Raw genomic sequence first — 26,569 nt, forward strand, 5'->3', positions numbered from 1 at the left:
AATGCATTGCAGGAACTGTAGCTAGCCAAATATACAGAGTAGGTACTGGTAACTACATTTCCCCTGGGCATGACAAGGTCCTCTGAAAATTGTGGATGACTACATATGGGCCCTCATGAATGTAAATGCACATCTTGCAGAACCCGCACTTCTGCATGTTACAGTGGGTCAATGAAGTTTTTGCTGATATCAGTTCTAAAACTGTGTTAATATGCATCCCTGTTGAATAAACCACTACAGGAGCTATTCCAAGACTTTTTAAATCTCTTCCATAAACACACTATCATTGATTTAGAAACCAAGGCCGTAGCGCCTACACCCGGGCTGGGTACTTTTTTTAGCCTCTAAAAAGTACATCCAGCTACAAATTCTACTATCTTTTTCCATGATATATATGAGTCTATACATAAGTTTTGCCTTACTGAGATCTAGTAGGCAACAAATTCCACCATGTGACTTGTTCTCTCTCTCCTTCTGGACTGATGTTTTGAAATGCAAGACTTGTGTATAAACAGCTGCCACACAAAAAAAAAATGATATGGTTTTCTTCTTTTAATTTGTTCAAATGCTTAGGATTTTTAATACTGTGTCAGGAATGTACTTGGTTTACTAGACAAGTCATAATTATATTTTATTCATTTATTTGCAATGCATTTGATTAGTGGGAAAGTCTGACTGGGAAGATACCCATTTTCAGTGGAAGCTCTGGGAGAAAGCTCCACATACAACAAAATGACTGTACACACATTACAGTAGATAGTTATATCGAGACATGCTCCACATATAATTAAGGCTATACATGCATTACTGTACATCATATAACAGTGTTGGCCATTATTTGGTTACATTATTAGAGAACAAGTTTGAACAATATTTACAAGATATTGATAGAATCATAATGTTGTTTATAGTAGCTGCTCCTTTGTGGGATTATTAGAAATAAATAATTGTGCCATGTAGAGGGGGATGGGAGGTAGTATTATCCTGGCCCATTGCATATGCAGAGTCAGGTATTTTGTAAAATTAATTTTGAGTAATTGTTTTAAAGTTGGAGGTGTTTTCTACTGATAGTTGGGTAGTGCATTACACATTTTTGCTACATGACTGGAGTAAAGTGAATCTCCTGCAATATATTTGGTTTTAGTACCTTTAAGTAGGGTTTTATTGGTAGAACGGAGTGAGCAGCTATTGGTATAGAGTGTTATGTTTTAAATGGCTGGCTTCTTATGAGGGTGGTGAACTATTTTGTGAGCCAATGTTAGTTGATTATGAGCAAGTGTGTGGGGAAGTTCTAACCAGGAGAGTTTTTAGTGAGAAACAATGGTGAGCCCTATATTTAAAGTCAGTTGTGAACTTTGCTGTCTTGTTATAACATAATTCAACCTTTTCAAAATTATTTTTTCTTAGATTAGTGAGTATGGGGAAGGTGTAGAGGAGGGTGGAGAGGAGATGGGTTCTAACAATGGATATTTGAGTACTACATTATTTTAGTAAAACAGCAAGCCAGTTTTCTAGTCTCATTACTCAAATCTGTTTCTTTGAGCTCAGCACTTGTTCAGAACTCATTGTAAGCACTAAATAAGCTACAAATTACTACAGCATTCAACTTTCCTCACTTGTCTAGAGGAAAACAGTTTTTAGTACTTAATAAATAAGTACCTATCCAGGCATGTCTAAGGATCAGCTCCCGGTGTTTTCTCCTGTCTACCAGATGAATCTGGGCATCTTGGGGCAATGCAGCAATTGCCTCATGTACACAGACAACCCTTTCCTCCTACCACCCAACACTACAACCTGTGAGAGATACACTTATATAACCAAATTGGAAGCAAAGCTCTCTTCACCCAAGACTGGACTAGACAGTCAAGAGGAGAAGGTAAAACTTGCACCACACCACACTCATCACATAGTCCCTCAAAACCTACACCACCAAAACACACACATAGAAACACAAAACACACACACCTACATTCGTGGAGGCTCTCAAAAAAATCTAGTCAAACAACAGGGATCTCCAAAGCAGAAATTCAAGCAACCTCCACCCCCGAACACAACCCAAATGACACACAGCCCACAAACTCAGTGTGCCACTCAACCACAGCCCATAAGGCATAACAATGTACCCAACACTCTAGTCATAGGTGACTCTATAGTCAGGCACATTGATGTTCCACTCACCAGGCTAAACATGGAGAAAGGTACGGTCAGCTGCCTGTCTGGTGCCAGGATCCGCCACATAACGCATGCACTCAGGTCACTCCACAGCAAGCATAAATATGACTCTGTCATTGTCCATGTTGGTGTGAATGACCTTAGACATACCTCCCTGGACTACATGAAAAGAGACATGGAGAAGCTTTCTGATCTTGTAGCCCAGGCAGGTATGACCCTAGCCCTGAGTAGCATCCTGCCATCAACCAGAATGATATCACAGTACAAGGACAAAATGATTGACTTTAACATTTGGCTAAGCTTCTGGTGTCATTCTAAGGGGATCCAGTATATGTCTGCCTGGGATGACATGATCGACAAACCACGATGCTTTGCCAGAGATGGCCTGCACCTGTCACCCTTGGGATTCCGGATACTGGCTAAGGCTCTTGCCACCCCTATAGTGCCCTTTTTAGGCAAGATTCAAATGACAAATTCACCACCATAGTAGGTACAAGCAAGCAAAATCTGAGGGTAATGCTACTTAATGCTAGAAGTCTAAACCTCAAAATGCACTCACTCGAGACACTCCTTAAAATGGAGAACATCGACATCTGTGCAGTGACAGAGACCTGGTTCAAGGCTCCAGAGAGCACCCCTGCATTACCAGGCTATAATTCATATCACACCTTTCGGCCACCTAACCTGGACCAAAGCACTAAAGGCGGAGGCGTGTCCATATTCATTAAGGATATCCACACCTCCAGACTAGCTGCTCAGCATAATGCATCTGAGATTATCCAAGTGCAACTAACTCTGGGCAAGACCGCAATGCAAATTGTAGCTTGCTACAGATTCCTCACCATGCCCCAGGATTCCCACTCCTCATTTCTTGATACACTGGATAATATTAGGAATCAACTTAACATCCTAATAATGGGCGATTTCAACTACTCCATCATTAACTGGGAAAACTATTCCTGTACCAACTCTTGTGCTCAACGTTTTCTGGAATTCATAAATTCCAATGCCTTGGATCAACTTATCCACACCCCCACCAGGGGCAGCAATATCCTAGACCTGGTCATTACCAACATGGGCAACCAGTGTTCCACACCAGAGGTCAATTCCTCGTTGGTCAGATCCGACCACAAGCAAATCACCCTAGACATCCACATCCCACCCCCACCACCCATTAGGGAAACTACTGTAAAAAATTTCTCCAAAGCCAACTTCACGCTTCTTAAGACAGAAGTGGCAAACTTCACGTCACCCATGCTGATGGACAATAGAGATACGACTGCTGAATCCTATACAATTGTACTTTATAAGCACTTACACAAGTGCATGGATCGTGCAATCCCTAACAGAACCAAGATGCTATCCTCCAAAAAAAGGAAGCCAATCTGGTGGTCCCCTGCGATAAACAAACTCTACAACAGAACAAAAGAAACAGTTGCAAAAAAAGAATAAAATCCCATGACTGGAAGAACTCCCTGGTCAGCCTCATTAAGAAGCTGAGATCCCTTATAAAATCCTCCAAAGCTAGTTAAGAAAACAAAATTGCCACTAATTCTAAAGACAACCACAAAGCCTTCTATAGCTATGTCAAGAATCTCAATGGCAACACTCAGATCTGCTTTGAGTTACAGCACAATGGCACTAAATATACGGAACCAACTGATATTGCCAACATCCTGGCAGATAGGTTCAGTGTTAACTTTACCCCTCTCTCATCCCCTAACAGGCCCATCTCTATACCGGAAGAATGCAAAGTACCTGTAATCATGGCTGCACGGGTAAAAAACACATTCTCCAAAGCCAAGAACACAGCATCCATGGGCCCTGACAACATCCCAGGCTGTGTTCTACATGAACTACAGAACGAACTGGCACCCCACCTAAGTACCATGTTCAATCATATCCTCACCTCAGGCTTTGTGCCCACTAAATGGCGCACAACAACGGTTATCCCACTCCACAAAGGGGGAGCCACCATGGACCCTGGCAACTACCATCCCATTAGCCTGAGGAGCCTGGTCTGCAAGGCTATGGAGCATATCATCAGGGAACTTATAAACAATGACATTGGTTATCTCCAAACTCTGGACCCTACCCAGTTCGGGTTTGTAAAAGGCAGATCATGTCTCCTAAACCTGACAGACGTCTTTGAAGCAGTCACCAAAGCTGTAGATGAGGGTAAGGTGGTTCACACAGCCTATCTATATCTCGCCAAGGCTTTCAACACCACCCCCCACTCTGGAATTATAGACAAACTCACTAAACTAGGTATAAATCCCTATGTCACAAGATGGGTTGCCAACTGGCTCACTGACAGAACCCACACTGTGAAAGCAGCAGACTCTAAATCCAACTTCAGACCAGTGACAAGTGGAGTACCACAGGGTTCAGTCCTGGGTCCTCTCCTGTTTGGTATCTACTTCTCTGAAGTACAGGCTAACACAGAAGATCTTTGGCTAACAAAGTTCACAGATGACTGCAAACTAAGAGCCATAATCAAAACTCCTAATGATGTGGACATCCTACAAAAGGGCCTCACTGAGACAGGTGCGTGGTGTCAAAGCCATGGCCTCAAGCTGAATGCCAAAAAGTGCATTGTCATCCCTTTTGGTAAAAACGCTGTACCCATGAACTACCACATAGGCGGTAGTCTACTTAACGTTGAATGTGTGATAAGAGACCTTGGGACACAGGTGGACAAGTAGTCTCTCCTTTGATAATCCCATCAGCACAGTAGTCAGGAAATCCTTCTATGTGGCACACCTCATCACAAAAGGTTTCTCATCCAGGAAAAAAGAAGTCATTGTTCCCCTCTACTCATCACTCATTAGACCCATTATAGAGTACAACGCCCCTTTTGGTATGTACCTCATAAGACATCTACAACAACTGGAAAGGCCACAGAAATACCTCACAAAGAAGATTACCAGCCTTAAACAGATGCCCTACGCAGACAGTCTCAAAAAACTCCAGCTTTACTCTGTTGCATATCGCCTACTCAGAGGCGATCTCTGCCTAACATACAAAGCTATGTCAAACCCAGATCTGTTGGACATGCTCCACGTAAAGAAATCCCAATCACTCCGAGCTACGCACTCTAGGGACCTAAACCTTGTCACCACAATAAACAGAACATGCTGGAGGGATAGATTCCTGTCCCAGAGACTTCCCATACTCTGCAACAAACTATCTATCTATATCAAATAAAGCTCCTCATTAGCACTTTTCAAGAAAAATCTTGATGATTGGATGGGAGATAGGAAATTCCCCCCGGGGATCACTTCTGTGGCTCTGCTTAACAGGGGCACAGGAAAATAATTTTCTTGGGTGGCAAAAGCCAGGGTACCATTTGGCTAGGCTGATATAGGCCCTAGGGCCAATAGCCTAGTACCTACCTATGAACTAGTTAGGAACTGTTTATTTTTATGGAGAGATTTAAGTTTTTTGTGTACCCTTTTAACAGTTTGTTTTGTACTATGTGTTGATCAAATTTCCTGTTATCAATTACAACTCCCAGAAGTTTAAATTGTGTGTCTGGTCTAATTATTGTGTTATCAGAAGCAGTAATGGAAAAGGTGGTATGGGGTTGGAGGCTCTGTTGGTTGCATGATCATAACTTTGGTTTTATTAGGTTTAAAATGAGTTCAGCATTGGTGAGTCAGGTTTTGATAGCAGTAAAGGGCTTTTGTGCAGTGTCTTGGAGTTGCTGTATGTTGGAGGCAGCACATTTTATTAAAGTATTTTTCTTCACTCTTTACACCTGCCAAGCTCAGTCATCTTAGCACCTGCAGCCTACCCCAAACTGCCTCCTTTTGTGGTTTATCTTATTCTATTTGTACCTGTTGATCTGGGGAGAGCACTGATCTCCATGGACCTTTCTCAGATGCTGCCCGGCAGTGCTATCTCATTAAATGAGTTGCTCAGGGAGACGCAGTTAGGCAATGGAAGCTGACAGAATCAAACCTTGCTCCACTGGACCATAGGAAACAACTCATTAACAGCTCCTTAATTCTCTACACCAACTACCAGAATGGTGTGTGTGTGAATTACCTGTACTGGCACATACTTAATTTTGCCTGAAGTTCTGCGTTACTAGCCCAGTTGCTCCTATTATCACTATTATGTCTTTCAGTATGCAGGACACTACAGTTGCTAGGTAAAGATATTTCAGTAAGTAATGCTGCTATTGTCCTTGTTTAACTACAATATCCTGCTTTTTGATCCCATTTTCCTAACTGCTAGTACTAGTTGATCACAAGCGATCATTATGTCTTTGTTTCTACTAATTCTTTATGGTTCGTGTTTCCAGTATGTATCAGCTACTTCAGTACATTAATGTTTGCACAGAATCCAATACAACAAACATGTCACATTATTCTGCCTTTCACTACAAAGACTCTCAGCCATGAGTATACCATAGCGTACAAGCTGTGCAGATCATTATAGATCTGTGCTACAGAACCAACACCTGTCTATCTCTCATTTCTATAGCTTAAGGCAACCGGAAAGTCCTAGTACATGGTGAACTTAATTTTTAATTTCTTATGGTCAAGATTCTACATTATGTATTTTGTTTTTAGCACTTTCTGTTGCTACTTGCTTTTGTCCAATTCTGGCTGACTTCCATATATAGTCCTGAAATGCTACTCCTAAGGGAATGGATGTGATCACACACAATTTTTTTTTTTAGAAAAAAAATGATTTGATTTTATAAATTCTAACAAAACAATTCATAACAGGATATATGTACAAAGTCCACAACAAGAAATATATACATAAATCATTAGTCCTTTTCTAATACGTCATTATATTTTTGCCATACTATGTACAGATGAGTAAGGTTTCTAGTTCTCATTTTTATGGTTAATTCATTTTTACAAATAGATTTAGCCATGTAAACAAATTCACTTGAAAAGGAGAGGGTAGATTTGCATTTCCAGCTTTTAGTTATTACTTCCCTAGCAATAGTTAGGACAGACCAAAGAAGAGGGATTTGTAATACTGGTATAATGTCTCGGATTGGGGTGTTTATATAAAATAATCTGTAATAATACAATGATCCTACCACAATGCCTGGCAGAAATTCTTAAAATCAGTCCAGAAAGAAGTCACTGTTTTGCATTCTACAATCATGCCTACCCAGTCTGCACCTAGAGTTGTATTAAATCTCCAGCATTTATTTTTTTCTGAATTATATACATAATAGCAATTTTATGGGGTGTTAAAAATGCTCTGTGCAAAAATTTCTAGGTATAGGTCTTCCATTATAGAGAGTACACTGATTTTCTTGCATATTTTAATGATAGTTTCTTACATTCATAAGAAAATTCTTCTTTGTCTAGTAATTCCAGAATGACAAATCAGCAGGAAATCTTAGATATGCTTGGCAGATATGACTTATCTTTAGATGGATTATTATTTATATTAGAGAAGAAATCTAGAGTTTTTGGAATAGCTTAAGTCTGTAAATCTAATGCTACTTTGATTTTATCTTGTATATATTCTTTACAAGATTGTATATCCAGCCAATTGCTATTTTCTAAACTATATCTTGCAAATAGTCTGCTGAATATAATTTACTCAGATTCAGAAACTGATGCCAAAAATTAAATTATTCTTTAAACCTATTAAGCATCCATTTGTGAAGGCTATAGGAAATAACAGTATTAGATCTTTAACTTGATAATTTGAGTTTATAAGTTTCTTCAACATTGATAAAGTTTAGTTTATGAATGGATAAAGAGAAAACTTGTGTGTTCCACTTTGTATGTAGTCTTTTAATATCCAGTAAAAGATGTTGATGCCCATGCCAGAATACATTTCTATTGTGAATATGTTAATATCTATTAGTATAGTTTCATGTACTGATTTCCGCCTAGAAGTATAAAAGGAGTCAAGCAAATGTAAAATTACCTTAATAGCTACTGATTTAGAAAATAAATCAATATTAGGGAAACCAATACCCCCTCATCCCAGCTTTTAGTGTGCCAATCAAATTAAATTCTAGGCTTTTTAGAGTACCGTAAAAGTTTAATAAAATGGAGTTTAAGTTTTTTTTTTTTAGAAGGAGAGTGAATTAATGACTGGTTCATATACAAGATTTTAGGTAAAACTATCGTTTGATTTAATGTGAGTCTATCTTCAAATGCGAAAAAGAATTTATTCCAAATATCTGTTAATTAGGCTACTGTATCAATTAGGTTTTGACTGAACTTTATTTTTTAAAGTTAGACTCAATACTAACTCCTAAGTACTGCAGTTGCACATGGTCCCATCCAAAGTTCTTGTAAGAGTTTGACTTCGTGATTATCTTTTTGTTTACAAGTAGGGTTTTGGCTTTATTGTGTTTGAAACTATAGAAGCAAGTATATTAGCTATTGAAAGTTCAATGTTTCCACTTGTAAGTAGAATGTTGTCAGCAAAACACTGCATTTTAGAGGAAAATTCCCATTAATTGTAAAGCCTTTTATGTTCATATGATCATATACAACTTGCAAATGGCTCTGTAGCAAGTGCAAATAACAAGGGTGATAAAGGACAACCCTGTTTGGTGCCCATAGTAATATAAAAAATGGCTAGATATAAAGAGCCAAATAATATATTGACTTATCGTATAGCTTTTTAATGAAATCAGAAGAAAAATTGTATTTGTTTAGTACTTTGAACAAGTATGACCAGTTTACCAACTCTAAGCTTATTATGGATAATTATTTATTTGCATGTCAATGAGAGATAGAAATCTTATGTTATCTTAAACTTTTCTGTTAACAATAAATCCAGTCTGTTCATCATTTATTACACCAGTAAGCATTTGATTTAATCTTTTTGCAAGTATGGACATAAGGATCTTGTATTCTACATTTAAAAGTGATATTGGTCTGTAGGAAGGACATAATATAGGGTCTTTGATTTTAAAATGGGGTAATTGGAAAGTATCTCCATGAAGGGGGAACATAGGTGAGTTTTTAATTTCAAAGACACATCTAGTGAACATTTTAAAATATTATCAGGCAACATTTTGTATAGCTCAGTTATTATTCTGTCTATACCTGATGCTTTATTAGTTTTAAGGTTTTCAATTTGGTCTTTTAATCCCTTAAAGGAAAAAAAAAATCCATTTTTCAGGTCTGAAACTTTTAATGGTCTTATTCCCTTCCCTGTAAACAATTTCATTGATACGATTTATTTTATTTATATTTGTTGATCTAAAAGCTATTCTATGGAGACTTTTAGGGTTTAATGAATATGAATGCAATTTAATTTTTTTCTACGTTAATGGAGATCTTATCTTGTAAAATGTCCAGATATTTCTGATTTAAATCTTTCAATTGTGTGTTTGCAACGTTATCATTAGCCTTAAGATTTAATTTTAATTTGTCTACTTTAGCTTGGAGAGCAGTTAATTCTTTATCCCATTCATTTCTTTTACAAATGTATCAGTTCTTTATTTTACCATACAGATAGCTTTTTAAAGTGTCCCACAGAATGATATCTGTGACCTTACCATTATTAAATTCCACTAATTGATCTCTTTTAAAAAAACATTCATTAAAGCCTTTTATTTTAATTACATATGCTAAGAGTCTTTGGTAGAAAGTTAAATTATGTAAACAAAGTTAATTTGAATGCAATTGCACTGTGATTTGCTAAGGGGCAATAAACTATCATGCCAGCCTCTGTTTTGGAATATAAAGCATTAGACACCAATACTTTGTCAATGCTGGTCCGAGTCCCAAATCTAAATGAATAGTGAATATATTTTAAGGAGCAACTAGTTTTAAAACAGATACATCTCTCATATTCATTGTATTAGCATAATGATTTAAGAGTTTCGCTAATGAAGATACCTTGTTTTGTTTAGCATTTGTAGCATCTTTGATAGGATGCAATTAAAATCCCCAGCTAACAGTAGTTTTCTTCAGAGTACAGTGCTATAATATCTAAGAATTTTAACTATTGTACAGCCAATGCCAGGAATCCAGAAGGAATTTACAAAGGTATAATATTTTTTATTAATTTCTAACACCACCAATCCTAGCATTCCATTCTTGTCTGAAAATGAATCCACAATTTTAGGTGGTCCTAAAGTTTTTTTCCAAAGGATATAAAATACCTCTTCTTTTGAAACCAACTGACAACCCATTAAGACAGCCATTTGAGCAATGGGTTTTGTAATTATTATAAAATTATTTATAACCTTAATCATTACCATAGAATATAAACAACTTATGGACACAACTAATAATGATAAAAAAGAAACATTTTTAACCTCCAACATGGAATTAAATATTCTAGTCTTGATGAAGAGTTCATTCAAGTCTCTCACCAACAGTACTATGTCAACACCAAACACCGTGTTGCTACTACTTTGTACACATTCTAAGATTTACTAAATAAAACCTTTGTGTTCTTTAAGTGATAGTGAAATCCTATGGAAAAAAAAAACTAATTAAATTAATATACAATAAGACCTACCAAATAAGAAAATTCCATTTATAATATTAGAGATGGTTCTATGCATTTAAAGAGAGTATAAAGTGAATAAGAATATCTATACAGAAACAAATAGCTGGACTTCTAGTTGAATTACATCTTATCCTATATGTGTGACTCTGTACAACAAATAATCTTAGTATGCATATGTTTTATAAAAAAATATGTATTGGTGTCAATGTTGGTATCTAAACTGTCTGAAGAAATCACATGCCTGAACAGTTATTTCTAAACTTATATTGCACACTAGGTCTCATCTAAGTTCTCTTATAAGTGAAGATTGATAGAACAACTGGTTTGAAATTATCTGTTAACATTTGTGTTCATTACTAAGGAGACTGGATTAAAAAGCATATTTCAGGTCTCTATATTTTGTATGAAAACATAAGCTGTCTTAATGCAACTATAACAATTTATATTAATTACAAATCCCTATATAGAGCAAATATCTGAATAATCTTATTGTAAGTGGTGTTACTGTGATTTTTAGTATAAAGGAATGCTATAACTGACAATACACAAACTCCAGATATACCATTAACTTAATTTGAAACTTAGCTTTAGAAGGGATAAGACTGTTCAAATAATATTGTAAACATATAAATAGATTTCTATTTAGTTATCATATATACATTTATATACTGTGTTTATGCTTGACAAGGAACCAGATTTATGTGTCCCATACCAATATATGCACCCCAATGTGCATCATATCATTTAATCCTCCCACCAAAAGTTAAGCAAAAGCTTTAAAAAGATTAAAACAATCCATGTTAAAGTTATAAAACTGTTCTATAGTGTTTATATTACTCACAATTTTGGTTGTTTAGTACTTGAAATATCAATTTAAGCAGCTGAAAGTTTAAAAAAGTCAGTTTTTGCTTTCCATTTCCGTGTTCCATTTGCTTTCTGCTTTTAAAAGGTTAAAGGTCATGCTGTGCTTCCTTTCTAACTTGTGAACTGTTCAGGATGTCTTCCCAGTGAAGTAAAGATGCCCAGCAGGTCGAGGCAAGCCTAAAACTGCCTCCAAACTCTTTTGCAGCATTTCAGTGGTAAAAATGACAAAAAAGTAAGTCTTTAAATACAGAAGGCTTGCAGATTCATTCTGCAAGCCACATTTTAACAGAAAAAATCATTTTAAAGCTTCAAATAAGCATAGAAAGTTGAAAGAACATAACACCTTTATATAGGGGAAAGTGACTTTAAAACAATTTACATTACACATGTTTTATCTATGTGCCCCACTCAACATACTTTGTGTATAGAAATGTATTGGTTAATAAAAAGACAATAAAAGGTCAAACCATTCCTATTCCCACACACACATCTTTCAGAAGTCCAGCCATGTTACTATCCAGTCCCCTTTTATTTGGGTTACTTTGTTGTTAATTATTGTGTAAAGAAAAAAGATAAAGGATAAGAAGAAAAGAAAGAAAAGGAGAATAAGTTATTTAAGTATATTTTCCTTTTTGATTTACGATCAGTTATTTAAAAAATACTTAATTCTATGTACTTTGCTCACTCTGTGAAAAAATACAGCATTACCTTAGCAGGGAAACTATTTTTAAAATAAAATATTATAATAGAAGAGAAAAGAAATTACCTTTAGTTGATGTCACCAAGAAGAAAGTTTCACATACAGACTATTTTAAGAAGTAAAATAACTAACAAGTAACTTTACTTATCTCTGAGTTTTTTTTTTCTTTAACTGCCCAGTCTTTTCTAATAGCCTGTCTTTTTAAAGATACACTTAGGTCCATATCTTCAGTAGAGTCAAGTAGTTTGTTCTTGTGGACAAAAGACATTGCTTCTTCTGAAGTAATACATTTTCTTCCCTACCAGCAGGAATAATATCAGTTTTGCAGGGTAAATTAGGTGAGTTTTAATGCCAGCTTTCTTCAATGATTTTAACAGAAGGAACAGACTTTTCTTTTTGAAACCACCAATGAGGAGTAGTCATTATCAAACCTGATGAGAGAGTCACTAAGTTTTATGGAGAGACAGACCAGGCTGTTTTCAATACCAGGTCCTTATGACTAGAAATAAATTTGACAATTATAGACCTTGGATTTAAAAGTCTTTTGCCTGGTGTCACAACAGTCAGAGATCTATGAGCCCTTTCTATTTCAAAAGAGAGGGCAGGCAAGTTTAGTATTTTAGGAATCCAGGTGAATAAAAAAAAATATGTTTTCTCCTTCTAGTTGTTCGGGAACTCCATATATTCAGATGTTATTTCTCCTTGCCCTGTTTTCCAAGTCATCAATTTTATCCAATTTTCTGTTTTGTTGAAGAATGAAATCTATGATGTTCTCTTTCTGTAAGTCTGCTGTTCGTGTCTGTGATAGAATCTTTCATAGCAGATATCTGGATTTTCCATTGTTTCACTATTTAATTAAATCAATATGCTTTGTACAGCCATCTTTTTATTTGTTCACTCTGGTGTCCAGCTTGTCAGCTTTTAAGGATAGATCTTGCATATTACTGACAATAGTCTAACTCTTTTTTCAGAGTTTTCTTGTGTGTCTGTCTTCAAGTGATTCATAATTCTGTAGTGAATCTTTTTGTCTTGAAATTCTGACAGGAAAATATTTAAATTATAAAAATATTTTCCAACTGAAAGGTTCTTGAAGGCTTCCAACACAATATTTTCAGATTTTTAGGTGATTTTTGATGAAAATGATGAAATAATCCTGTCAGAGTTTGTATGGTAGAAGCAGAGCAAAATGTCTCAGCTGTTATCTGTTTGCCATTTTGGCCACACCCTCATACACACAATTTTTTAATCGTTTAGAAGTTTCATTCCATTTGCATCTGATGACATTTAGCAAAGTATACATAAAGTAATTTCATGGAGACCCATACCAACTACAGATCAGACAGATGGACATATAATTTTACTGAACATTGTTAACATGCATAAGTCAGCTTTCTTCTCTTCATATCCAAATAATACAACACACTTTTTTTATTTAGGGGGCAAGTCATTCTTTACCTGTAAGTTAGAACAGGGAGGAAAATTTGATTTGGTGTGTATCTTCTCATGTGATGAAAGGGTAACCTTTTGAATAAAACTCTTGCCACATGTGGCACATTTGTGTGGTTTCTCTCCAGTATGAATTTTCTCATGAACTGACAGGTGACACTTATGTGTAAAACTCTTGCCACAAGTAGAACATGTATAAGGTTTCTCTCCTGTGTGTATTCTCTCATGAGTTGAAAGAGCACCCTTTAGTGTAAAATTCTTGCCACATGTGGCACATTTATATGGCTTCTGTCCAGTATGTATTTTCTCATGTGTTGAAAGGGTAGACTTTACTTTAAAGCTCTTGCCACATGTGGAGCATTCAAATGGTTTCTCACCTGTGTGTGCCTTCTCATGTATAAAAAGGTTATACTTTTTTTGAAATCTCTTGGCACATGTGGTACAACTATATGGTTTTTCTCCAGTGTGTATTTTCTCATGAGTTAAAAGGGTAGTCTTCAGTGTAAAACTCTTGTCACATTTGGTACATTTATGTGGCTTTTCTCCAGCATGCAATTTCTCATGTGATGAAAAGCCAATCTTTGATGTAAACCTCTTACCACAAGCAGCACATTTATATGGCTTTTCTGTTGAGTGTATTTTTTCATGTGCTAAAAGGTTGCATTTTCTTGCAAATCTCTTGCCACATGTGATACATTTATATGGCTTTTCTTCTGTGTGTATTTTTTCATGTGCTAAAAGTTCAGTCATGTCCGTAAAATTCCTTGCGCATGTAGCACAGTTATACGGCTTCTTTAAATGTATTTTCTCATGATTTGAAAAGGCAGCTTTCTGTATAAAACTCTTGCCACATGTGGCACACTTGTATGGTATCACTCCAGTGTGTATTTTTGCATGTGCTGAAAGGCGATACTTGTCTTTAAAACTCAAACCACAAGTGGAACATTTATATGGTTGCTCTCCATTGTGAACTTTCTCATGAACAGAAAGGGTACCTTTTATTGCAAAACTCTTACCACAAGTGGCACATTTATCAGGTTTCTCTCCCATGTGTACATTCTTGTTGTGTGTTAAAAGGTTGCTCTTCCATGTGAAACTCTTGTGACACACAGCGCATTTATATGGCTTTTCCCCTTTGTGTACATTTTCATGTGATAAACGGCTATGCTTGCTTTTAAAACTCTTATCACACACAACACATTTGTGAGGCTTCTCAATTTTTTTAATTTCTCCAAGTCTTTTATGAGGCTTCTCAACAGTTTGTATTTTATTTCCAGTGCAAGTTCTCTTTTGTATTTTAATGGCAGGTTTCAATATAAAATTACTGCCACAGATGCCATTTTTCAATGGTTTAGCTTCAATATAGCTTTGTATTTTATCTGGAAAGTCTTTATATTTAGAATTATGATGACTTTCAGTTTGAATCTGGTACCTGCTGGCTGAATACACAATAAATCAGAACAATATAATGAAATACAATGCTTTATTTTCTTAGCTTTAATGGTTCTACATGTAGTTATGTCATTATTGCTTATTACATCTAGTAAACAGATTTTAACTCCGTAACATTAAACAGTATTTCACAGAATACAAAACTCTAATGCTAAAGGTGGAGGCACTGGCCCAATAAATGACTATATCATCTGTGTATAGAATAAATGGGGTTTGTGGTAGGTCAACAGGAAGCTTGCCTATAAATAGTGAGAATAAACTGAATGCGACAAACACAAGAAAATCTAGTAATAAAACAGCACCATTGACTGCTTGAAAGTAGCGGAGATAATCCACAAGTTGTTCAACTGCTTTTTATTAAACAAAAATAATAAAATAAAGTAAAACCAAGTGATTTCATCCTGTATATTTTATTTATTTATTTATTTTACATTTGTTGACCGGGATAGTCCAACTGGATACATGTCCATTTTCAGCGGAGGCCCTGGGAAAAGAGCTCCAAGGTCATACATAGGACTTCAGAAAATATCCAATAATCTTCAGTTTAAATAGTCAGCTAAAACAGATCACTTGAAAAACTAAATCACCATTACTAAAAAGACTTGTTTAAAGCAACCTTTATTAAAATAAGTGCACTAATAAAATAACTGCTACATATAAAACATTTGATTTGAAATATTAGAAGCGTACAAATGTGTTTAAGTTCAAAATATAAAATATATAAAGTAAATCACCATGCACTTTTATCTATCCAATGCTTTTAATTTTAACAGACAGACAACAGAGCAATGTTTAAGATATGGATACTTAAAGGCATTAGAATGCATTTGCCAGTATAGTTCCCTTACTTCTAAAAGCAGAGGCCATGCTCCACCTCTGCTACTAGGTAAAATATGTTCCAAGACAGTAAATTTAAAATCATGACCAGGGTTACCCATAATATGTTTTGCAAGTGCATTAGTGTTCTTGCTCCTTCTTATATCACAAGCATGGTCATAAATCTGTTGCTTTTAAGTGCGCTCAGTTTTTACAATATAGTAAGCACTACATGCCTGGCATAAGGCCAAGTATATCACACCTTTTGAGAAACAGTTAGTTATTCCTTATATGGTGTCTTCTATTATTTAATTACATAATCTTGCCCTACTTGAATAAATTTATAAAGACAAAAACACACTTATTCATGCCCTTGGCAGTGACACCAGTAACATGATGAGGCCTCTCAAACAAATCTTTTAAACAAGTTCCCATTCAGTACACTATAATAGGTCTATTACCTAACCTTGAATTATCTCCGCTACTTTCAAGCAGTCATTGGTGCTGAGTGTTTTTATTAAATAGCGAGAATAGAAGGGGGGATAAAAAACAATCCTTGTGGATGTTTTTAGTGAATGGAAAAAGGAAAAGAAGTTGTCTGCCACGGAGTTTTAAGTGTCTGTTGTGAGAGGGTTGTATGTACTTCTACCGCCATTATGTCCCCAGTAATTAATAAGCTTAGTGACAGTTCATAATCTTTGAGGTGAAAGGTCTTGGCAAGTTAACACTGATCCTGCTAGTTCATAGGTAGGTACTAGGCTATTGGCCCTGGGGCCTATACAAGCCCAGCCAAAAAGGTACCCTGGCTTTTGCCACCCAAGAAAATTATTTTCCTGTGCCACTGTCGAACAGAGCCACAGAGGTGATCCCCGGGGTGAATTTCCTATTTCCCATCCAATCATCAAGATTTTTTTTGAAGAGTGCTAATGAGGAGCTTTGTTTGATATAGATAGGTAGTTTATTCCAGAGTATGGGAAGTCTCTGGGACAGGAATCTATCCCTCTGGCATGTTCTGTTTATTGTGGTGACGAGGTTTAGGTCCCTAGAGCATGTAGCTCGGAGGGATTGGGATTTCTTTAAGTGGAGCATGTCCAACAGCTCTGGATTTGACATAGCTTTGTATGTTAGGCAGAGATCACCTCTGAGTAGGCGATATGCGATGGAGTAAATCTGGAGTTTTTTGAGACGGTCTGCGTAAGGCATCTGTTTGAGGCCGGTAATCCTCTTTGTGAGGTATTTCTGTGGCCTTTCCAGTTGTTGTAGATGTCTTGTGAGGTACATACCAAAAGAGGCATTGAACTCTATAATGGGTCTAATGGGTGATGAGTAGAGGGGAACAATGGCCTCTTTTTTTCTGGATGAGAAACCTTTTGTGATGAGGTGTGCCACGTAGAAGGATTTCCTGAATACTGTGGTGATGTGATTATCAAAGGAGAGACTACTGTCCACCTGTGTCCCAAGGTCTCATCACACTTTCTGTGTTAAGTATACTACCGCCCATGTTGTAGTTCATGGGTACAGAGTTTTTACCAAAGGGGATGACAATGCACTTTTTGGCATTGAGCTTGAGGCCATGGCTTTGACACCAGGCATCTGTCTCAGTGAAGCCCTTTTGTAGGATGTCCACATCGTTAGGAGTTTCGATTATGGCTCCTAGTTTGCAGTCATCTGCGAACTTCGTTAGCCAAAGACCTTCTGCGTCAGCCTGTAATTCAGAGAAGTAGATACCAAACAGGAGAGGACCCAGGACTGAACCCTGTGGTACTCCACTTGTCACTGGTCTGAAGTCGGATTTGGAGTCTGCTACTTTCACAGTGTGGGTTCTGTCAGTGAGCCAGTTGGCAACCCATCTTGTGACATAGGGATTTATACCTAGCTTAGTGAGTTTATCTATAATTCCAGAGTGGGGGATGGTGTTGAAAGCCTTTGGCAAGATCTAGATAGGCTGTGTGAACCACCTTACCCTTGTCTACGGCTTTGGTGACTGCTTCAAAGAAGTCTATCAGGTATAGGAGACATGATCTGCCTTTTACAAACCCGAACTGGGTGGGATCCAGAGTTTGGAGATTACCAATGTCTTTGTTTATAAGTTCCATGATGATACGTTCCATGGCCTTGCAGACCAGGCTCGTCAGGCTAATGGGGTGGTAGTTCCCAGGGTCCGTGGTGGCACCCCCTTGTGGAGTGGGATAACCATTGCTGTGCATCATTCAGCAGGCACAAAGCCTGAGGTGAGGCTATGATTGAACATGGTACTTAGGTGGGGTGCCAGTTCATTCTGTAGTTCGTGCAGAACGCAGCCTGGGATGTTGTCTGGTCCCATGGATGCTGTGTTCTTGGCTTTGGAGAGTGTGGTTTTTACCTGTGCAGTCGTGATTACAGGAACTTTGCATTCTTCCGGTATAGAGATGGGCTCTTTAGGGGGTGAGAGGGGGGTAAAGTTAGCACTGAACCTATCTGCCAGGATGTTGGCAATATCAGTTGGGTCTCTATATTTAGTGCCATTGTGCTGTAACTCAGAGCAGATCTGTGTGTTGCCATTGAGATTCTTGGCACAGCTATAGAATGCTTTGTGGTTGTCTTTAGAATCAGTGGCGATTTTGTTTTCGTAACTAGCTTTGGAGGATTTTATCAGGGATCGCAGCTTCTTACTGAGGCTGACCAGGGAGCTCCTCCACTCGTGGGATTTTACTCTCTTTTGCAAGAGTTTCTTCCTTCTGTTGTACAGTTTGTTTATGGCAGGGAACCACCAGATTGGCTTCCTTTTTTTGGAGGATAGCGCTTGGCTGTTTGTCTGTATTCTTATGGTAGATTTTATCATCGGGTAAGAGTATAGAATATGTTATACATGAGAATATTATGCAAATCTGTAATTTTAGTATGTTTCTCTAAATGCAATTACATGTTTATTTTTATTTATTTAACATTTGTTGACCGGGAGAGTCCGACTGGACAGCAAGTGTCCATTTGCAGTGGAGGCCTGGGGAGCAAAGCTCCAACTTACAGAAACATCATATAACAAACAATGAATAGTATATGTAATACACAGTGTCACAAGAATATACGATTCAAAGAAGAACAATATGTAAAGGTGGTTAAGTACAGAGGAAGAAGAAAAAAAGGCTATTTTACATTATTTACATGTTTGTCTGAGAGAATCATAAGCAAGTAGTCGAGGTGATGGGGATGATATGGTGAGATAAGAAGGGCAAGGAAGGATGATAGCAAGATTAATCAGGTCTATAGTGGATGCTCGAACTTTCAAAAGTTCAAGTGTCATATGGTCAACACCATATGATCGAGATTTCCCTTTTCTCACTGTAGCGCAATCTTGGAGTTGCTATATTTGAAGAGCGGGGGGGTGCAGGGGGCTTGCCCCCCCTGCTTAAAACATTCAGGTAGGTTATTTGTGTACTTGTACTGTTATTTTTTTTTGGATGTGCGAACTTTTAAAAGTTCGATCATGTGGTGTTGACCATATGACACTCGAACTTTTAAATGTCCAATCATCCAATATAGACCTGATTAATCAGGTTTGATACATGAGCAGATCCAGGTGAAGTTTCAGTTTGTTTCTGAAAGAGGCCAAATTATTTTCAAGCCTTATTTCTTGGGGGAGGGAGTTCCAGGTTTTTGAGACTGTAAGACTAAAGAGATTCACCTGCACTATTTTTACACTTAGTTTTTTCAAGTAGAGCAACACTGGAGGACCTTAATTGTCGTGCAGTACTGTATAAGGTGAGGAGGCTTGTTAGTGCAGGGATTTTATGTGGGGAATATAGTATCTGGTGAGCAAAAACTAGTTGGTTGTAAGTTAGTAGGTTAGGGAGTTCTAGCCAGTGCAGTTTTCTCAGGGATTGGCAGTGATGAGAGCGGGACATGGAGTTGGTAGCTTCTTTTTCTTCTTTCGACTGCTTCCGTTAGGGGTCACCACAGCAGATCAACTGTTTCCATTTCTTCCTGTCCTCTGCATCTTGCTCTGTCACACCAACCACCTGCATGTCCTCTCTTACCACATCCATAAACCTTATCTTAGGCCTCCCTCTTTTCCTGTTACCTGGCAGCTTCATCCTTAGAATCTTTTTCCCAATATACTCTGCATCCCTCCTCAGCACATGTCCAAACCACCGTATTCTTGCCTCTCTGGCTTTGTCTCCAAACCTTCCAACCTGGGCTGACCCTCTAATATACTTATTCCCAATCCTGTCCATCCTCGTCACACCCAGTGTAAATCTTAACATCTTCAACTCTGCCACGTCAAGCTCTGACTCCTGCCTTTTTGTCAATGCCACTGCATTGGTATTGAACTTGGCAATTTTATTGTAACATGTGCTGCATATAGAAGTGTGGATAAAAAATGAGTTCTCGCTAAAGTGACCATGGCTTCAGTGGAGAGGTACTGTTTGCAACGATATAGGGCTCCTAGGTTTTTGTGAACTTTGGATACTGTAAGAGCAATAGGTTTGTCATATTTTAGATTTTGGTCAACAGTCAGACCAAGCAGTTTGGCTTGTGGCACTGGTGAGATTAGAGTATTATTGGAAGTGGTGATAGAAAAAGAGATACAGGGGTTAGCCATTTTAGTGGGATGAAAGAGCATTAGTTGGGTCTTTTTTGGGCTTAATATCAGTTGAGAGTCCTTTAGCCAAGTCTGTATTTCAGTGAAAATCTGGGTTTTTGTCTGAAGCAGTTGCATTGTAGGTTCATAGGTTCATAGGTTGGTACTAGGCTATCAGCCCTAGGGCCTATTAAAGCCTAGCCATAACAATTCCCTGGCTATTTCTTCCCACATTATTTACTTTCCTGGACCCCTGTCTAGCAGGGCGACTGACGTGATCCCTGGGGTGAACAGTCAGTGTCATCAGCATGTTGTACTATGCTGGCCTCATGAGTGGCAGCATGAAGAGTATTTGTGAAGATGGTAAAGAGAAAGTGTCCAAGTAAGGGGCCTTGAGGTACCCCTTGTGAAACAGGAAGAAGAGGAGAAAATGAGTTGTGCCAATTTACTACTTGAAGGCGATTGCTGAGATATTCATTAAACCAGAGAAGGGAGGGGGTATCAGTACAGTGCCTGGAGAGGGAGGTTAACAGTTTATGGTGGGATACTGTATCGAAAGCTTTTGATAAATCTGAGAAGATGGTAGCTACAGGGTTGCCTTGACCCCTGTGCTGATCGACTGTGTTGGTGAATATTATTAGTGCTGAGGTGGTACTATGTGCTGGCAGAAACCATGCTGGGTATTGGATAGTAAATTGTTGGGTAGTGGATAGTAGATTGTTGGGTATTGGATAGTAGATTGTTGGAAAGAAGATGATTAAGTAATTGTTTATAAGTGTCTAGGATTTTTGATAAGGGAGGTAGAATGGTTATTGGCCGGTAGTTATTTAGCTCTGTGTAGGAGCCTCCCTTACGCACGGGTATGATGTAGAAGATTTTCCATAATAAGGGAACAGTATGTTCAGTGATACTTCTATTTATAAGTATGGATACAGGCTAGACTATGGATCGAGCTGCTGTTTTGAGGTACTTTGATGGGAGATTGTCAGCACCTAGAGTGGTTGTTTTAAGTTTAGTGAGGTATTTATATATAAGGTTTGTAGGTACAGGTCTGAGAGTAAAACAAGTGTTAGTGCCACTTGGTTGCATTAGGGGTGTGCTAGTTGTAATGGCATGGTTGTTAGTAAGTTGAAGAACACAGGAGGTGAAGTACTGATTAAATTGAGATTCAGTTTCATAAGTGTTGCCATCTATATTGGTGCTGGTCCTACCAGGTTTAAGGATTTTGTCAAAGGTGGCCCAGAATTTTTGTGGGTTAGAACTATATTTCTTTTGTAATTCAATTACTTTTTTTTTTTATGTACCTTATCATCTTTTTGGTTTTATTGCGTAGTTCGAGGAATTTTTGTCTATTGGTACTGGATTTGAGCTGGTGCCATGTGTTCCAGGCTTTGTTTCTGGCACAAGTATCTTTTGAGAGCCAAGGGGCTGGGTTGGAATGTATTCTAATTGTTCTCAAAGGAGCTAGATAATTTAAAATATTTAGAAATGTTGTGTTGAAGTATTCTACAGCATTGTTTAATGGAAGGTGATTAAGAGGTGTCCAGTTAAAATACTGTAGGGCTTCTATGAGGTTTTCTTCTCTGAAGTTTCTGGAGTTACGAATTTTGAGAAGGGTGGGAGTTTTGGTGAGTTTTATCTGTTGTCTAGTTAGGAAGGTGGGAAGGTGGTCAATAATGCAGTTGGGAAGAGTACCAAATTGTTGCGTTTTGTCTGGGTTATTTGTTAGTGTCCTGTCTAAAATGGATTCTTTACTGATGTTTTTGTCTGTGATTGTCGGGGTTTGAATTAGCTGGACATAGTTGTAGAGATAAGAAGAATATATACTCCCAATGAGCTCCTATAACCTCCAGAAGTAAAACTGAAAGAAACAATACAGTACCAGAGAACAAAAGTCCTTCCAGGAGGCAGACAACAGCAATTTCCAATGTAGTTCAAAGAATAATCCACAAAAACAGTCTTCAAAGACAGCTCCACAAGGAAAAACAGGAACATTCAATTCTGATAAAACACAGCACTGCTTTATTCGAACCAAACACAAGCGCTTTCACTACTGCTTCTTCAGGTGTATGAAAAAAGTTAAAATAGCACCTGTTTAAATACCAGACAACTGAGCACATGATCAATTAGTTTAAAGGCAACATGTCACAAAAAACTTGCCTAAAGGATAAAATACAAAAATACATTTAAAACACACATAAATATATATAACTAAATGTATAACTAAATGTATAAAATGCATAAATAAGTATACATAGAAAATGATAAATAATAAATAAAACTAATAAAAACAGTTACCAGTGTAGTTTCCTTTTCTTTAATGTTGGCTTCATGGGCATACTATCATTCAAACCATGGCCAAATGTAGCCCTCAGCATAACAATCCACCTAGCTTCAAGTTCTTCAGTTCTTCCTCTGATGTCACTAAACCTATCACTGACAATAGCTTTTGATATTACCATGAACTTGAAGCTATGGTTGGTACCTTTCTCTATAACGTGTTTTGCTAGGGCATTAACCCTAGAGCCTTTGGCAATGTGATAAACATGCTCCCTGATTCTCTCCTTTAACATCCTATCTGTTTTTCCAACATAAAAACTTTGACACAGAGAGCACACCGCAAGATAAACAACATGCTTAGTATAGCAACTAGCACTAACCCTTATATCAAATATTCTTTTAGTGTCAGGATGTTGAAAGGAAACACCCTCTAAAATGTAAGTGCACTGATTGCATTTGCCACATGGTTTAGTACCACTAACTACATCATCCAACCCACATCTTTTAGGTATACACAACCTCCTCTTCAGATTTCTCTTGTTCTTAAAAGTAAACTGGGGCACTTCTCCTATTATGTCTTTCAAAACTGGATCTGTCAACAGTATATTCCAATGCTCATTAAACACATTGGTGTACTTCCTAACATCTCTAGTGTACAGAATACACATGGCAAGCTTAGTGTCACTACTCAATAAATTCTTCTTCCTCTTATCCCCACCTGAGAAATAAGGTTTAGCTCTACTAGTTCTTAGTTGCCTAACCTCAGAACTCCTATCCTCCACCAACCTTCCTTCATAACCTCTGCCCCTTAATTCCTCACTGGTGGTTTTAAGTTGTTGTTCAAAGTCACTATCCCTAACGTTCAGCCTAGAGGCTCTAAAAAATTGATTCTGTACAATATTGGTAAACACATGCCTCGGATGCATACTATCCCTGCTGAGCAGACTATTAACATAACATTCCTTCCTGTGTAATTTAGTGTAGATATCCCCAGATTCATTCTTCTCTACTAAGACATCAAGAAAACTAATGCTTGACTTAGAGTACCCCAAAGTAAATTTCAAGAAGGTGGTAGTCCCATTCAAATAATTAACAAAAGTTAACAATTCTTCCTCAGTGCCTCCCCACAAAATAAAAAGATCATCAACAAATCGCCGATATAAAATAATATTCTCTTCATATGGACTGGAGTGAATGAATTCCATCTCCCAAGCCAACATGACCCCATTAGCATAACTATTAGAGCAGGAACTGCCCATAGCTACACCATTTTTCTGATGGTATACTTTACCATCAAACATGAAAACATTATTCTCCAAAACAATGTTCAACAAATCCTGTATTAATGCTATTTCTTCACCCCTATATAAATCACTAGAAGACAGTAACCTGCTCAAATATTCAAGACCTATAGAATTAGGGATGACAGTAAATAATGAGACCACATCTAGAGTGACTAAAAACACACTATCCATCCTATCAACATTCTCTGTACATACAAATAAATCATTTAAAAATGTTCAGTGTCCCGTAGTAATGTTTGATGTTTCTCTAGTAGTGGTTTTAATTTAAAATCTAAATAGACTGAAATAGCTTCAGTACACCATCCACCCCCTGAGACAATTGGTCTCATAGGGGGCCTAACTAAATTCTTATGTAGCTTGGGCAGTCCCTGTATCTGAGGTATCACATAATTCTCAAACAAAAAATACTTCTGCAATTCACAATTTAAAAATCCATGCTCCCCCATCAACTTAATTTCATTACTAATAGAAAGTGCCATGGTCTTCACTTTCTGTAAAGTTGTGGGTTCATAAAAACTCACATCTGACAACATTTCTCCCATAAGCTCATTATAAAATTCAGCATCAAACACCACAATCCGGCCACCCTTATCAGCTGGTCGTATAACTAATTTGTCATTCTTCTCTAAATCATGCAAAGCACATGATTCTTGTTTATTAAGATTATTCATACCAAAAGTTCTCTTATCACATTGTGCATTGTTATATACTTCATAGATGTCAGCAATACATATTTGTTCAAAAGCATTAATAACAGGCGAAAGTATAGGTGTATAGCAACTTGGTTTAACAAACTTAGAGAAGTCAGAAGGCTTAATACCAGCCGCCTGTCTATACATAGTTTTTAGCATTAGATTTCTCGTAAACAACTTAAAATCTAGAAACAAGTCAACTATATTCATATCTGAAGCAGGGATAAAAGTTAGTCCCTTACTCAAAACACTATATTCAGATTCAGTCAAATAATGACTAGACAAATTTGTTACAAATGTCTTACTTGCTGTTGGAAGGCCTTCTTTATGGGCCAAATGTTGTCCATATTTTCTTCGTTCTTCCTTTTGTAGCGCGTAGTGCTTCTTCCCCTGTTCTGAACATTCTCCTTCTTCATACCAGTTCTCCCGACGGACCTGTCTCGAACCTGTAAAGGAAAATTTAACTTGTGAATGAGCAGAGCATCTGCTCGCCCATCTGGCTGCCCTTCAATGCCACCTATATCAGCCAATAAGTGATTCGAACCATCACTATGAGGTTCCGAATGAACCTCAGCAACAGTTACCACAGTTCTCTTTTTAGGGATAGCGTCAGGTACCAAAACAACAGAAGGACCTGTTGAAGTCAAATTATTCGCTGTATCACTCGGAACTCTCATGTTAACACCATCTCCTCACTTTGGTGAATGAACTCGCTCAAGACGCAGAGAACTGACGTCATTACGTTGTCGAACTGCATCATTACGCTCATTAACCAGGTTGGAATCTGGTTCACTACCGTTAGTAGTAGAAATACGGGGCCACGAGTAGATATGCCCTAATTGAAAATCCTTCCGGTCTCTATGTAATTTACTCATTTTCAATTGCATTAACTTCCATTTATACGACGAAACATGTTCCATAGTTTCATTCAGTAATTGTTCAAAAATGTCACATTCGTACTTAGCTGCCAACTGCTGAAATTTACTATCTATAATGCCAATAAGCGTAGTTTCTCTCCTTCTTGCTGCTTCAATCAATAGGTTAGGGTAGCTCAAACTAGTAGAGATATTTAATTTCTGCCACTCAGTCAGTAGTATATCATCAACATCAACTTGCGCTGGCATTTTCAACACCCTTAAACCACGTGGAATGACCTTCTCCTTTACATAGACCTCTAAATGGAACCTTTCATATTGAGTACGAGCTAGTTTGGATAATTCTCTTTCCAAATCTAGCAACTCAGTTCTAAGCGCTAAAAAGTCAAAATTGATTACATCTTCTTGTGTAACAACACCACATGATAACAAGGGGTTGTCTGTAACAACAATTTTACTAATGAAAGATTCAGTCTTATGATTTTTATCTTTACCTTCATCCCCAGACGCACGGGTCCCATGGGGACTACAAATGGGTGTATAATCCAATTCAATTTCTTCATTACTAGCAGCCATGTCTAAGGTGATAGGTTTAGTGATGTCAGAGGAAGAACTGAAGAACTTGAAGCTAGGTGGATTGTTATGCTGAGGGCTACATTTGGCCATGGTTTGAATGATAGTATGCCCATGAAGCCAACATTAAAGAAAAGGAAACTACGTAGGTAACTGTTTTTATTAGTTTTATTTATTATTTTTTATGTATACTTATTTATGCACTTTATACATTTAGTTATATATATTTATGTGTGTTTTAAATGTATTTTTGGATTTTATCCTTTAGGCAAGTTTTTTGTGACATGTTGCCTTTAAACTAATTGATCATGTGCTCAGTTGTTTGGTATTTAAACAGGTGCTATTTTAACTTTTTTCATACACCTGAAGAA

At 37.4% G+C, this 26,569-nt stretch overlaps 1 protein-coding gene across 1 annotated transcript; it reads right to left on the bottom strand.

Annotated features, from left to right (window-relative positions):
• Positions 1 to 11,271: 11,271 nt before the first annotated feature.
• On the bottom strand, positions 11,272 to 24,729 carry LOC122797895 (gastrula zinc finger protein XlCGF26.1-like). Its single transcript, XM_044066414.1, has 2 exons — positions 24,522 to 24,729; positions 11,272 to 15,087 (listed from the first exon to the last, which is right to left on the bottom strand). The coding sequence occupies exons 1-2, from the start codon at positions 24,727 to 24,729 to the stop codon at positions 13,631 to 13,633; spliced, it is 1,665 nt and encodes a 554-aa protein (XP_043922349.1). The 3' UTR covers positions 11,272 to 13,630.
• Positions 24,730 to 26,569: the final 1,840 nt, after the last annotated feature.

This window comes from Protopterus annectens, chromosome 3.part1 (assembly GCF_019279795.1).
Source record: "Protopterus annectens isolate FY-2018-M chromosome 3.part1, PAN1.0, whole genome shotgun sequence".
In the NCBI taxonomy this organism is placed as follows: domain Eukaryota; kingdom Metazoa; phylum Chordata; order Ceratodontiformes; family Protopteridae; genus Protopterus; species Protopterus annectens.

What these genes read in the sequence shown, in the direction of transcription:
- LOC122797895 (XM_044066414.1), bottom strand. Translation starts at nt 24,729, where the DNA reads ATGAATAATCTTAATAAACAAGAATCATGTGCTTTGCATGATTTAGAG. An exon ending in GACCATGGCACTTTCTATTA is followed by an intron (nt 15,088 to 24,521) that starts GTAATGAAATTA and finishes TTGTGTATTCAG; the next exon opens with CCAGCAGGTACCAGATTCAA.